At 44.1% G+C, this 12,513-nt stretch overlaps 1 protein-coding gene across 2 annotated transcripts in view; it reads right to left on the bottom strand.

Moving 5' to 3' along the window:
• LOC140105384 (WASH complex subunit 2C-like) overlaps positions 1-7,239 on the bottom strand; it is a 42,544-nt gene extending 35,305 nt beyond the window's left edge. For both annotated transcript variants that reach the window (XM_072129318.1, XM_072129319.1), the window contains exons 1-7: positions 6,977-7,239; positions 2,831-2,995; positions 2,671-2,736; positions 2,055-2,228; positions 1,072-1,165; positions 483-553; positions 109-156 (exon numbers count right to left, since the gene is read on the bottom strand). In XM_072129318.1, the coding sequence (XP_071985419.1) occupies positions 109-156; positions 483-553; positions 1,072-1,165; positions 2,055-2,228; positions 2,671-2,736; positions 2,831-2,995; positions 6,977-7,087 (729 nt within the window). In that variant the 5' untranslated portion in view covers positions 7,088-7,239. The remainder of the gene's footprint in view (positions 1-108; positions 157-482; positions 554-1,071; positions 1,166-2,054; positions 2,229-2,670; positions 2,737-2,830; positions 2,996-6,976) is intronic.
• Positions 7,240-12,513: the final 5,274 nt, after the last annotated feature.

Genomic DNA, 12,513 nt, shown 5'->3' with positions numbered 1-12,513 from the left:
AAGAACATAAGCAATATCATAGATATGACCCGTTTCAATATGTTTAAACAGAAGTGCGTTGCTAATGTGAATGGTGTTCATGTATTGCATAGGAAAAGAATATCTTACAGGTTTAGTTTCTTCCTCAGAATTGTTACCAAAATCCTCATCCGACTCCTGTCATTGGAAAAAATTGACAAATGTTTGGTTCAAATTATTAAAATGAACAGCAGTAATAAGTACAGCAAAATGACGTCTAGCAAAAATTTGATACAGAAAACAGTGCACAAAAAAGTGAAGAAACCAATTACAACACCGTAAGAAGGAAATAACACTGACATAAGTAACGGGGGGAGGGGGAGGGTGCTCAACAGTAAAATTAGTAAGACTACAAAAAAGTGGCATAGTTCTACTTGTATATACTTTACATGCCTCCATAATGCAACATAGGCCATTATAAAATAATGTAGCATATCACCTGTATATCTTATGTATTCTGTTACCTCATCATTATCTTTGTCTTCTTCTTCCTCACTGTCAATTGCACTCCCTCGATCATTATCCACAGAACCTTCTGAGGAATTATAAAAGCATCTGATTAGTATCAATTCACACCAAAATGTCCGGTAATTTTATAGACTGTATTTAACAGCCAACAATTTAATCATATACCTCAGTATAACCATACAATACCATATGTCACCATTGGCATTTTTTTTTTTTTTGCAGGATAGGTCCACATTTGCATCAAGTTTCCCATAATAGTTTACCATAAAACCTCTGTAGCCGATAGGTTGTGCTATGTATGGAATGGTAGCTTCCATTATCACAATATTTTCAACCAATAACAATGGAAAGGCATGATGGGAGCTACCAAACAGAGATGTGAACTTTGTTAAAGTTCTGCATGGAAGTGGAATTAGGAAAGATTGGGGTTGGTTCCCCCTCAAAAAAACATAACCTAAAATATTTTATTTTTGCAGGACTAAGACCAGGTATTGAATCTAAAACTATTTTGGATAAGGGCTACATAACTTGTTGGGCTCCTTCATAGGCTTCTCTATTATACGTAATTACAGAAATAAAAATCACCTTCACTTGACAGGTCACCCAGCCCTACATCCTCCTGCTGCATGAATAACTGGGAGCCAATTAAATACGGTAACGGGCGGTCTATGTATAGATCCTGAAAATAAATGAAACACATACTTGTTAAACACAATATAAGACAAGTGGTCTATGGACTTCTTTTATATATTTTTTAACCTGTTGTGAAAAAAATGATATATTTTACAGAGTAAGAACATGACATTATGTAATTTTTACAATCAGCATTAGTGACTTTCAGAAGGATATAGCATATAATTTCCATAGTCAACTTCTCAAAAGGTGATGTACAGTCATAGCTGTATGACGGAGTGTCCAAGTAATATACAAATTGACCTGACTCATTGCATCGACTTCTCTTATATTTACGGACCTAATACTGACATTATAATAAAGATCTAATTGAAAGTCTGTAAACCTGGAAGATTACAGTACACACAGAAACCTCAAAAACATATTTTTTTTGGAATAGCCAGACGATGGACACTAACATTTTAGTGCAAAAAGCATCTTGATTCTTGACAAAAAGCAATTATTCAGAGGGATTGTCTAGTCACATCCACAGGACAGGGGATGACTTTCTGGCCAATTGTGGGGTCCTCACAGTTTACAAGGGGTCAATTGCTCCCCAGAATTAATATGCACTCTGCTACACCAATCGTCTCCATGGCACAGATTCATTTTCTTGTGGTCTAAAACCAAAATAATATAGAGTGCATAAGGACCTTAATGACCCAAATTACCCTGAGATTATGCATTTAAGATCCTTGTAGCAGCAAGAAGCTGAAAGGTTCCCTTTAAATACACAACACGCATTCCATAGGAATGCCAGAAAATGCCTTTTATTTGCTGCCAATTTTTCTTGAGTGACCTTCCATCAATGACTTTCCTGCGATTATGCTGCGTTTATAGGACTTTAACAATGATATTTAATACTTAATTTCACCAATGTTTCCAGGACACATTACCTTCGGCTCTAGAATAAGTTCAACTCTCTCATTCACATCTTCATCTTCGGAATCTGAGTTTCCTGCCTTGATATCAAGTTGTTCGAATGCAGTTTCCAAAACTTGTAGTCCATAATTTACGGCTTCCTGGATTTTTGGAATTAGCTCTACTTCCTTCTGCTCTCTGGTTTTCTCCTATAAAATATTAAAGAATTGCAATACAAGTAACAGCTCTATTTTTAGTGATACTGGTAATCCCCCACCCCTTGTGTTCCAGGTGATGTGTCCTGAATTACCAGGTATTGGGAAACAGCTTATGAGCAATTACATCGGGTTCTGTGAAGAGGATATTTGTCTAATTATATTGTTGTCAACATTAAGTTTACACAACACAAATGTTAACATCATGTTAAACATTCGATATCACTATGTTAACATGTGTTAACATTGCTTTAGTGCAAGCGTTTGCAAACGGATTGTTGACAGCAATGTAATTAGGCAAATCTCCTCTTCTCATCTGTTGTGATGCGTTTGAAAAACAAAACGCAACATGTGAACGCAGCCTGAAGATATGTTTGGACGGTAGAATTTGATTTTGATTTTTGTGGGCTTTCCAACACAGATTTTGTGGACATACCTGTTCCAGCTTTTCTCCTATTTCAGATTTTACAACATGTTCCTCAACTTCTTCATCATACACCCTCTGAAAATAAAACGTTCCTCATTATAAATCTATTTGTGCACTAATTGCAGAAACTAAAATAAGAAAAAAAAAAAAAAAAAAAACATTCACCCACATTCTCTATAAACTGAGTGTTAGATAACATGAGGAAGTCATTGAAGATGTTGTGCAGCCGGCACTCCGTGCTCTTTGCTTCACGAACAAGTCCATCCAGTTGCTTCTCGATCTCATGTGTTCTAGAGATGGTCTGGTGGGAGAACTCTTGAAGAAAATTCAGGAGCTAATGTAATAAAACACAAATCAAGTCAGTTCATGGGATTTCTTTCCTCCTAAAAAGAGCCAACTCTGAACCACAAAGCCTCATGGCATGGGCTGGTATGGCCAACCAGATGTATTACAGCTATTTTTTATTACCAAGCACAATAGCAGGCATTGGATGAAGTGATATAAAGCACAAGCGTGGACGAGTCTGTGCCGGTAACGGCTGGAGGAGAAGGGATATGGTTATGGGTTGTTTTTCAGGGGTTGACCCAGCTCCAATATTCTTCATCTATACGGGAAGTATCTATTTACCAGCAGGACTGCGCCACAGTGTGTAACCACAGAGCCCTGACATAAACCCCTTTAGGAGTAACTACAATAGATGTAGTGACCTTTCCCCTCCTCATGGTCTGACCTCACAAATGCTGGTTTGCACCACTGGGCAAAAAAAACTCCAAAATGTTTTACAAATAGGAGCAGATGCTGTTTTAGCTACAAAAATGAGGACCAATCCCATATGAATGGCTATAGATTTAGAATGGGATGTTATAAGAGCTGCTGGAGGTGTAATGTGGAGCTGTCCCAGTGATATATAAGGGCACAACATCTTCTACAAAGTATCCAAAGCCTTGACTTATGGATATAAAGGTCCCACGCTGTGTTTAACCATTAGGCCAGTAGGTGAAGTAATACAAAACTAACTCCAAATCCCACTGTATTTATCTAAGTGTATTCATAGATGTTACAGAAGGTCAGGGTTTAAAGGGCAGACACATGGAAAAGTTTTAATGTGAGTTTCAGTCAAAAACATTTATTATATATCCATTGTTTGTCAATATAGGAACTGACCTCCAGAACATAGAATTCCAGGGTCCTTGTTGCCACTAATAGCAGGACCACTGTCACTGCTGTGGGGTTTACTTGGGCCCCGATGGAAACAGTCAGGCTCCAAACTAACCAAAAGTTCATTTAGTCCTCCTATTCACCGACTTGCTGCCTCCATGGCTTGCTCAGTACTGGCCCGATCTCTGCTGAACGGCAGAACCATGTGACTATAGCACTTCAGTAAGTCATGCAGACCCCTCAGTGTTTATGTAAGTTCTGCTGCACGTCTGTATGGCTGGCAGTTCACTAAACACATAACCACCATTGGGAAACAGCTGGGGCGCCACACAAATTGACCACAGATCACAGTACTGGATTCAGAATGATAGATGATATAAGGACAGAGGTCGCACTAACATTTTTCCAGAAGGGTAATAATACTCCTCTCACCATTTTTGAGGAGTATTTTTAGCCGAGGAGGAGTATGGAATTTTCAGTAATACAAATATATAACTCCTAGTCGTATACATTGTTAATAGCAGTCCCAAACCCCCTACCTCCCCACACTGAGCAGGCTGGGGCTGCCGCCTCTAAATTCATTTCATTTATTTTTCGGGGGTTGAGGACATAACACTTTTTTTTTTTTACACTGTTTATTTTTTACTAAAGTGTATCGCGCAATAGTCCTTCCCAAAAACATAAGCCTTCTGACCAATGCACATGCCTTCAATAACTAGCAAGATGTATTTGGCCGCAATAAAGTTGCTACTTACTGAGCACAAGTGTTTTGGTTCGGGGAGGATTTTGTTCAATAGAATGAGTATCAATACAATGTGAACACAGCCTTAGGGCACATTCACATGGCCGTCTGCGGGGACGTACATGCGGCCGTAGACGGCAATAGCGGCGCGGCGCAGATACGGTGCCACACGTCTGGCACCGATCCGGGGAGCACACCGCAAAAAGATAGAGCATGCTCTATCTTTCGGCTCGTGTGCGGCCGTGCACCGCTATTCTCTATGGAGGGAGGAGGGGCCGCCTCCTCCTCCTCTCCAGCACACGGCCGTGTGAATGTACCCTTAGGGTCTTTGGGCTATTTATTTATTTTATACCTTACTTGAAATGCCTGGATCATTGTACAAGCGCTGTCACCTCCTGTGTCCCCTCCTCCTTCTCATAGATTGTAAGCTCTGGGGACCATCGTACAAGCACTGTCCCCTCCTGTGCCCCCCTCCTTATAGATTGTAAGCTCTGGGGACCATCGTACAAGCGCTGTCCCCTCTTGTTCCCCCCTCCTCATAGATTGTAAGCTCTGGGGACCATTGTACAAGCACTGTCATCTCCTGTGTCTTCCTCCTCATAGATTGAAAGCTCTGGGGACCATTGTACAAGCACTGTCATCTCCTGTGTCTTCCTCCTCATAGATTGAAAGCTCTGGGGACCATTGTACAAGCACTGTCCCCTCCTGTGCCCCCCTCCTTATAGATTGTAAGCTCTGGGGACCATTGTACAAGCACTGTCACCTCCTGTGTCTTCCTCCTCATAGATTGTAAGATCTGGGGACCATTGTACAAGCACTGTCATCTCCTGTGTCTTCCTCCTCATAGATTGTAAGCTCTGGGGACCATTGTACAAGCACTGTCATCTCCTGTGTCTTCCTCCTCATAGATTGTAAGCTCTGGGGACCATTGTACAAGCACTGTCACCTCCTGTGTCCCCCTCCTCATAGATTGTAAGCTCTGGGGACCATTGTACAAGCGCTGTCCCCTCCTGTGCCCCCCTCCTCATAGATTGCAAGCTCTGGGGACCATTGTACAAGCACTGTCCCCTCCTGTGCCCCCCTCCCCATAGATTGTAAGCTCTGGGGACCATTGTACAAGCACTGTCCCCTCCTGTGTCCCATGCAGTCCACCCATGCATAGAATTTTCAATCATAACTAATTTGTACTTTATTGAATACATCTTATGTCAGGCTCAGGTCACCACTATCTATCATTTGAACTCCCTGGGAATAGGTCAGTCACACAAACCTGTGAGAACACCACACCAGCAGGCACAGGACCACCACACCAGCAGACACAGGACCCCCACCACAGATGACAACATGCACCTTTGGAATCAAACGCTCGTCCACTCAACTTTCTCTCACTCTGCTAAGTCTGCTAGTTCGCATGTGCAGCTGTATATATTAGAACTAGAGAGACGGGTCAGGAGGGGAGGAGGAGCAGAGACCCCAGTAAAGGTCACATGTCCTGTCCTCCTGCCTGTGCCTTGCCCCGCCCCTCTTTAGTGTAATGTGATTCCCCCGCTGCTCTCTATATGCTAGTGACACTGGACACAGAGCAGCTTGGAGAAGACAGTGACTGCTCCGTGCTGAGGGGGCGTGGCCTGAGCTCCTCTTCTGCGGGGGAGGAGCAGATACATCTCTTCAGTGTAGTGGGTCGGGGTGCACGTGACTGCTCTGTGAGCTCCGCTGTCCGCTCTGTCCCTTACACACTAGTAGGCGGCAGCTGCACATCGCTACTGCCGAGAGCCAGACAGCGCTTACACAATTACATCACCAAGCGTATTTATACGCTTGATGGGTTTTTTGGAGAGTAAATCGGCCTCTGCATGCGTCATAGACAGGGACTCCTTGTATCATACATCACTCCGATGCACTGTGGTCATTCTAAGAAATCCAGCCAGCCCAAAAGCAATGTGAGCCAGCGCGTTTCAGTCTAGCCCTTACCAGAACTTTTACAATTGTGGCACAGTAAAAATTGTTATGTCTTCCCAATCTATTCAAGGTGGTGTTAGCAGCTGAAGAATATATGGTTCACAAGTCATAAAGGGTCTAGAGAGCAGCACATCAAGGATTCAAAAACCTATATATATATATATGTATCGTCTATAACAGCAGTGCAGAGAGATGTATTGGTATCTTTTTAGAGTGAAAGCCTGGGAATCAATGCCCCTTTAAACAGCTGACCCCCATATTCTCCCACCAAGGATCTAGGGAGCACAATAGGCAATATACAAGGGGGTGTCAGTCACAGAGGAGGGAGACCCATAGCAATCAGTCACATGATGACTTCCCGCTCTGCCTAGGAATATGACAGGTGTCATGGTACTGGTCGCCCCTGCCATTGCTCCTCTCCCCACTGTCCGTCCTGAGGTGGTGACAGCTCCTCACCCCGGCATCGGCCGCCAACGACCAGCTCTGGCTGCTCCTTCCGATCTCCTCCAGGGACCACGGTCTCTCCCACACGGGCTCCTCCGCCCCACTGCTCACAGGCCCGTTCATGATCGGAGAGGCGTCGGTCAGTGCTCGGTGGATAGAGAGAAGACGCAGAGCACAGGGTTACATGACTTCTTCGTGTCTCTAGTCAGCAGATGGCGCCATGTTGGAGCGGAGCTCAGGTGACTGGCGTCATGTGACACTGGCGACCACGTGACCCGCCTGACAGCGGCGCCATGACGTCATGTGCCGGGGATAGAGAGAAGCAGAGCGGGCGCAGCGTACTCCTCAAGCCTGAGCTGCAGCATGCTGGGAGTTGTAGTCCTCCATCATTAGTTAGTAAGGACCCCCATAACAGTGAATGAGGAGAGTAGGCATAGGTGGTCTCCCTTATACTCCTCCTGCACAGGGATCCCTCTGCCTCTTGTCTATAACACATAGTTGCTGTATCCTGAGGAATAGCCATAGGGTGAAGACACACATGGCGTTTTTGGGCCGTTTTTACTAAGTGCGTTTTCAGATCGTTAAAAACGCATGCGTCAAAAAACGCAATGAAAAACGGACAAAAACGCATCGTTTTTTACGATCTGAAAACGCACTTAGTAAAAACGGCCCAAAAACGGCCTAAAAACGCCATGTGTGTCTTCACCCATAAGTATCTGAAATGCAGTCCTCCCAACTTTCATGGCAGAGATCGAGGGACAAAATATTAGGTGCAGAAATTTTGTCCACCTTTTACTCTGCCCCCCCCGCTCCCTCTCATTAATGCCCCCTCTTATAATGCCTTTCCTGCAGCTCCCCCTCTTATTATTCCCCACACTGAGCAGCTCCCCCTCTTATTATTCCCCACACTGAGCAACTCCCCCTCTTATTATTCCCCACACTGAGCAACTCCCCCTCTTATTATTCCCCACACTGAGCAACTCCCCCTCTTATTATTCCCCACACTGAGCAGCTCCCCCTCTTATTATTCCCCACACTCAGCAGCTCCCCCTCTTATTATGCCCTTCCTGCAGCTCCCACTCTTATTATTCCCCACACTGAGCAGTTCCCCCTCTTATTATTCCCCACACTCAGCAGTTCCCCCTCTTATTTTGCCTTCCCAGCAGCTGCAATCACGGCAATCAACTCTGTCAGGGCGCATTCACACGTTGCGTTGCGTTGTGTTTTTGACGCATTCCACTGGCTTCAGCCTTGATTACATGCTAAGGTTACATTGCATTTTAGAAGATGAAGTAGAAACGCAATGTACCATATTTTTCGGATGATAAGGCGCAGCGGACTATAAGGCGCATTATGAATAAAGGCCAGCTACGATGTCTAGGTGCATATATAAGGTGCAGGTTCCTGGTGGCTGCTTGGGTTAAAAGTGGGTCTGGGGGTGTGGTTTGGATGCCGAGCGGAGAGGTCACAACCAGCTCTGTTAAAGCGACTCTCCATAGCAGTGACCCGGCAACTATCAGCACCCCGAATAGCCGCGGACCGTATTCGGCACCATCTCCTCCCCAAGCAGCAGCAAGGACACAGGGAGATGACACCGGGTCAGAAGGGTGTCTGTGCAGGCAGCAGAAGTTGGTTTGCGCTATGGCGCCTGTTGTTCGCGCCCCGCCTGGTCTGCAGTTCCCGCTAGAGATCTGCTGTGAAGGGGCCGTCTCCGGTAGCGGTGACCTATGTTTGTATGGTCCGCTGCCCTCCTCCGCCTTGCCTCCTCCAGTTACTGCCGAGTCGCCCTCTGGTACTGCTGGCCATTCAGGGTCTCTGCTGTGGCTCCTGCTACTGCCCCGCACAGATGCACGGTGGGGCATGATGTTGTTATCGCGGTGCCAGGGCACCGATGTGGGGTACTGTGCCCGTGTGCAGGGTTTTGGCAGGATATTGCTGGCGTGGCCGGGAGCTTGTTTCATATATAAGGCGCACCGGTCTATAATGTGCACTTTAGATTTCTAAGAAAATCTTAGGTTTTTATGTGCGCCCTATAGTGAGAAAAATACGGTAACCTCAACATGTATTCACGGCTGGCTTCAGTGGAATTTGTCAAAAACGCGACGCAACACACCGTGTGAATGCGCCCTCGGTGTCCAGAGGATGTAGGCAGAATTGATGTCCCAGGACATACAGATCTGGGTTGGTTGGGAGGTATGTAGATGGAATTAAGGAGGTGAAAAGACCTTAAGAAATATGTAGTTTATATAATATTATTATTTGTCTGTGTCTGGTATTAGAGCTCAGTTATGTTGGTACACTATTGTCGGAGACAAAGGGGACCGTGTACTCTAGTTTTGGCTCGTCTTTTTTTCTGTGACATTTTGTGTATTTTTGAGACTTTTTTGCGCCTAAGAATACCTCTCTTCAAGGTTTGCCATTGTCTAGTTTTCTGCAGTGTTCCCAGAGTGATCACCAGAGCCCAGATGTTAAAATCCGGGCTTTCTGTAAGACGTTCCAAAAAAGTTGCAAATCCATAAGTGACGTCAGGTGTAGTAAAACTGTTTGAGACTTGTCCCTGCTGACTTAGGCCTTCTTCCCATGGCCATGTGCTCACACTTATCATATACAGAGCGAGCACAAAGCCAGGTGCAGAAACGTGGGGGAGTAAGTGTTCCTCACCTCTCCACTGAAAGACGAGCGGCCTGAGAAGCAGTATGGTGATACACCAGGTGCTCACTGCACCTTGACCAAGTGACATAGACCTAGATCACGGCCACAATTACAGCAGTGTGAGATGCCTATTACACACAATGACACAGTCAGCTCTCCTACATCTCTGCTATTCCACAACACACTGCTAGATCTGCTGTGCCTATCTCCCTCAATAAAGAACTTATCTGCCTTTAGCTTGTAGTTCTCACTCTATGTACATGCTGGCAGGAACACAGTGTATATGTCAGTGTGAGCTCCATCCTGCAATGCAAGAGGTTGGGCTAGACGGCAGGGAATAGAGAGATAAAAGCTTTGTGTAAATTTTTAAGCTATATACATATATTAAACAAATCCTAAGTCAAACCCCGCTGAGGTTTGCTGAAGTTCACCTTCTTCTTCCCGGTGCATGTAAGTGCATTGTCTTACAACACAATTTTAAAGTTAAATCCTGCGCTTAGTCCGAAACAGCCGGATCGTCTGACGGCCCGCCCCCTGACACATGCAGGAAATCGGGCACGCGATCTTATTGAATCACGGCACAGTCCATTGTCTTCGGACAATGCACTTTCGGGAACTCCGAGGGACCGGGTAAGTAAATGTGCCCCATTATATAATATAATAATAATAATTCTTTATTTACATAGCGCCTACAGATTACGCAGCTCTGCACAAAAAATGGCAAATTGGTCCCTGTCCCCAGGCTTACAATCTAAACAACCTACCAGTATGTTTTGGAGTATGGGAGGAAACCCACGCAAACACGGAGAGAACATACAAGCTCTTTGCAGTTGTTGACCTGGGTCCGATTCGAACCCAGGACCCCAGCGCTGCAAGACAGAAGTGCTACCCACTCAGCCACATTATATATCCAAACAATGTAAACAAAATAGGGAATTCATTAACCCCTTCACGCTCTGCGACGGATATATCCGCCGCAGAGCCATAAAGGGTGTATGAAGAGGGCTCACGGGCTGAGCCCTCTTCATACAGAGATAGGCTTTGCTGCATATTGCAGTGAAGACCCATCGCCAACACCCGTGGTCGTTGTTTGCACCGATCGCGGGTGTTAACCTCGCCGCCATGTTACCTTTGATTTTCGCTCCCACGGGGGGGGGGGGGGGGGCATCAGTTGACATGACAGCCTCGGGCCTTCGGCGGACCCGAGGCTGAATGGTTTATGCGTGAATGACATGCAAAAACTCCATATACTGCAATACAGTTGTATTGCAGTATATGGTAGGAACGATCTGACCATCTAGGGTTAATGTACCCTAGATGGACTCAGAAATAGTGAAAAAAAAAGAAAAAAAGAAGTCTAAAAAATGTAAACAAATAATAAAATATTAAAAATTAAAATCACCCCCTGATATAAAATATAATAAACAGTAAAAATCACAAACACATCAGGTATCGCTGCATCCCAAAATCCCCTATCTATCAAAATATAAAAACGGTTACGGGCGGCGGTGACCTCCTAAACGGGAAATGGCGCCCAAATGTCCGAAATGCGACTTTTACACCTTTTTACATGACATAAAAAATGTAATGAAAAGTGATCAAAATGTTGCTTAGTCCTCAAAATGGTAGCAATGCAAACGTTGGCTCATTTCACAAAAAATGACACATCACACGGCTCCGTGCACCAAAGTATAAAAAAGTTATTAGCATCAGAAGTTGGCAAAAAACATTTTTCCTGTTATGTACACATTCGTTTAATTTTTGAAAATCTATTAAAACGCAATAAAACTTGTATAAATTTGGTATCATCGCGATCGCACTGAACCAAAGAATAAAGTAGAGTTATTATTTGGAACGCACATGCGTTTTTGTTCACTTTTTCCACATTTGGAATTTTTTTCCTGCTTCCCAGTACACGGCATGCACAAAATAAGCCCTTACACAGCTCTGTACATGGAAAAATGAAGGTGGAGAGCGAGAAATGAGCGAAAAAACCCTGCATCCTTAAGGGGTTAATAATGTTCATTTTGAGTTCATTTGAAAATCAACTTTTAACACCAAATAAAACTAAAAATGAAAAAAAATTGTCTATGTGACCTGAAAAAACACTGCAAAGAATTGCTGTCCTTAAACCGGAGCATGCAAAAATTCACTAAAAATGCCCAGTCACTAGAGCCTTTTCAGGCCGTGTAACTAAGGGGTTAAAATAAACTTTTAAAATTATACTAAGCAATGGGGGTGTTACAGAAGTCCTCTGTGCTATGACTTTACAGGCTGTTGTTACACTGTGCAGCAGCACTTCTCATTCTCCCCCTCGTTCCCTGCACTTCTCGGAGCACTGAGCACACAGTTGGAGGCGGATGTGCTCCTGCACAATGTAATAGCCTGTGTAGCTACTCACAGAAATATGGCGCAGATGAGACCAATTACACTTGACAGTGCTCCACAATTTATTTATTCTCAAGAAAAAAATGTGCTCAAAATCGAACAAAAATCGAAGGGACCTTCCATATCGTCAGTGACTCATTTTTAATTTATAGCTTTTGTTTCTTAAAATTTTTAAGAGGTTTTAAAAATAGCCATTACCTGTGTGGGCTTTTTATTGTTTATATTATAGATTTCAATATGAACCTTCCTCACTAAGGGACAGCAGGATATTATTAGGCAGTATCTGAGTAGGTAAAGTGACGGACAGTTTGAGTTTTCTCCACAAGGTGTCACTGTTGTACTGTTTGTAAATCCCTACATACAGCAAGATTATATACCGGTAACTAAATCACCTAATCTGGTCTCATATGTTGACATATTGGGGCAGATTTATCAAGCTGTCTGAAAGTCAGAATATTTCTAGTTGCCCATGGCAACCAATCACAGCTCAGCTTTCATTTTACCAGTGC

This window comes from Engystomops pustulosus, chromosome 11 (genome assembly GCF_040894005.1).
Source record: "Engystomops pustulosus chromosome 11, aEngPut4.maternal, whole genome shotgun sequence".
NCBI lineage: Eukaryota > Metazoa > Chordata > Amphibia > Anura > Leptodactylidae > Engystomops > Engystomops pustulosus.
The sequence above is the reverse complement of the archived record's forward strand: the minus strand, read 5'-3'. Positions and strand labels throughout refer to the sequence as shown.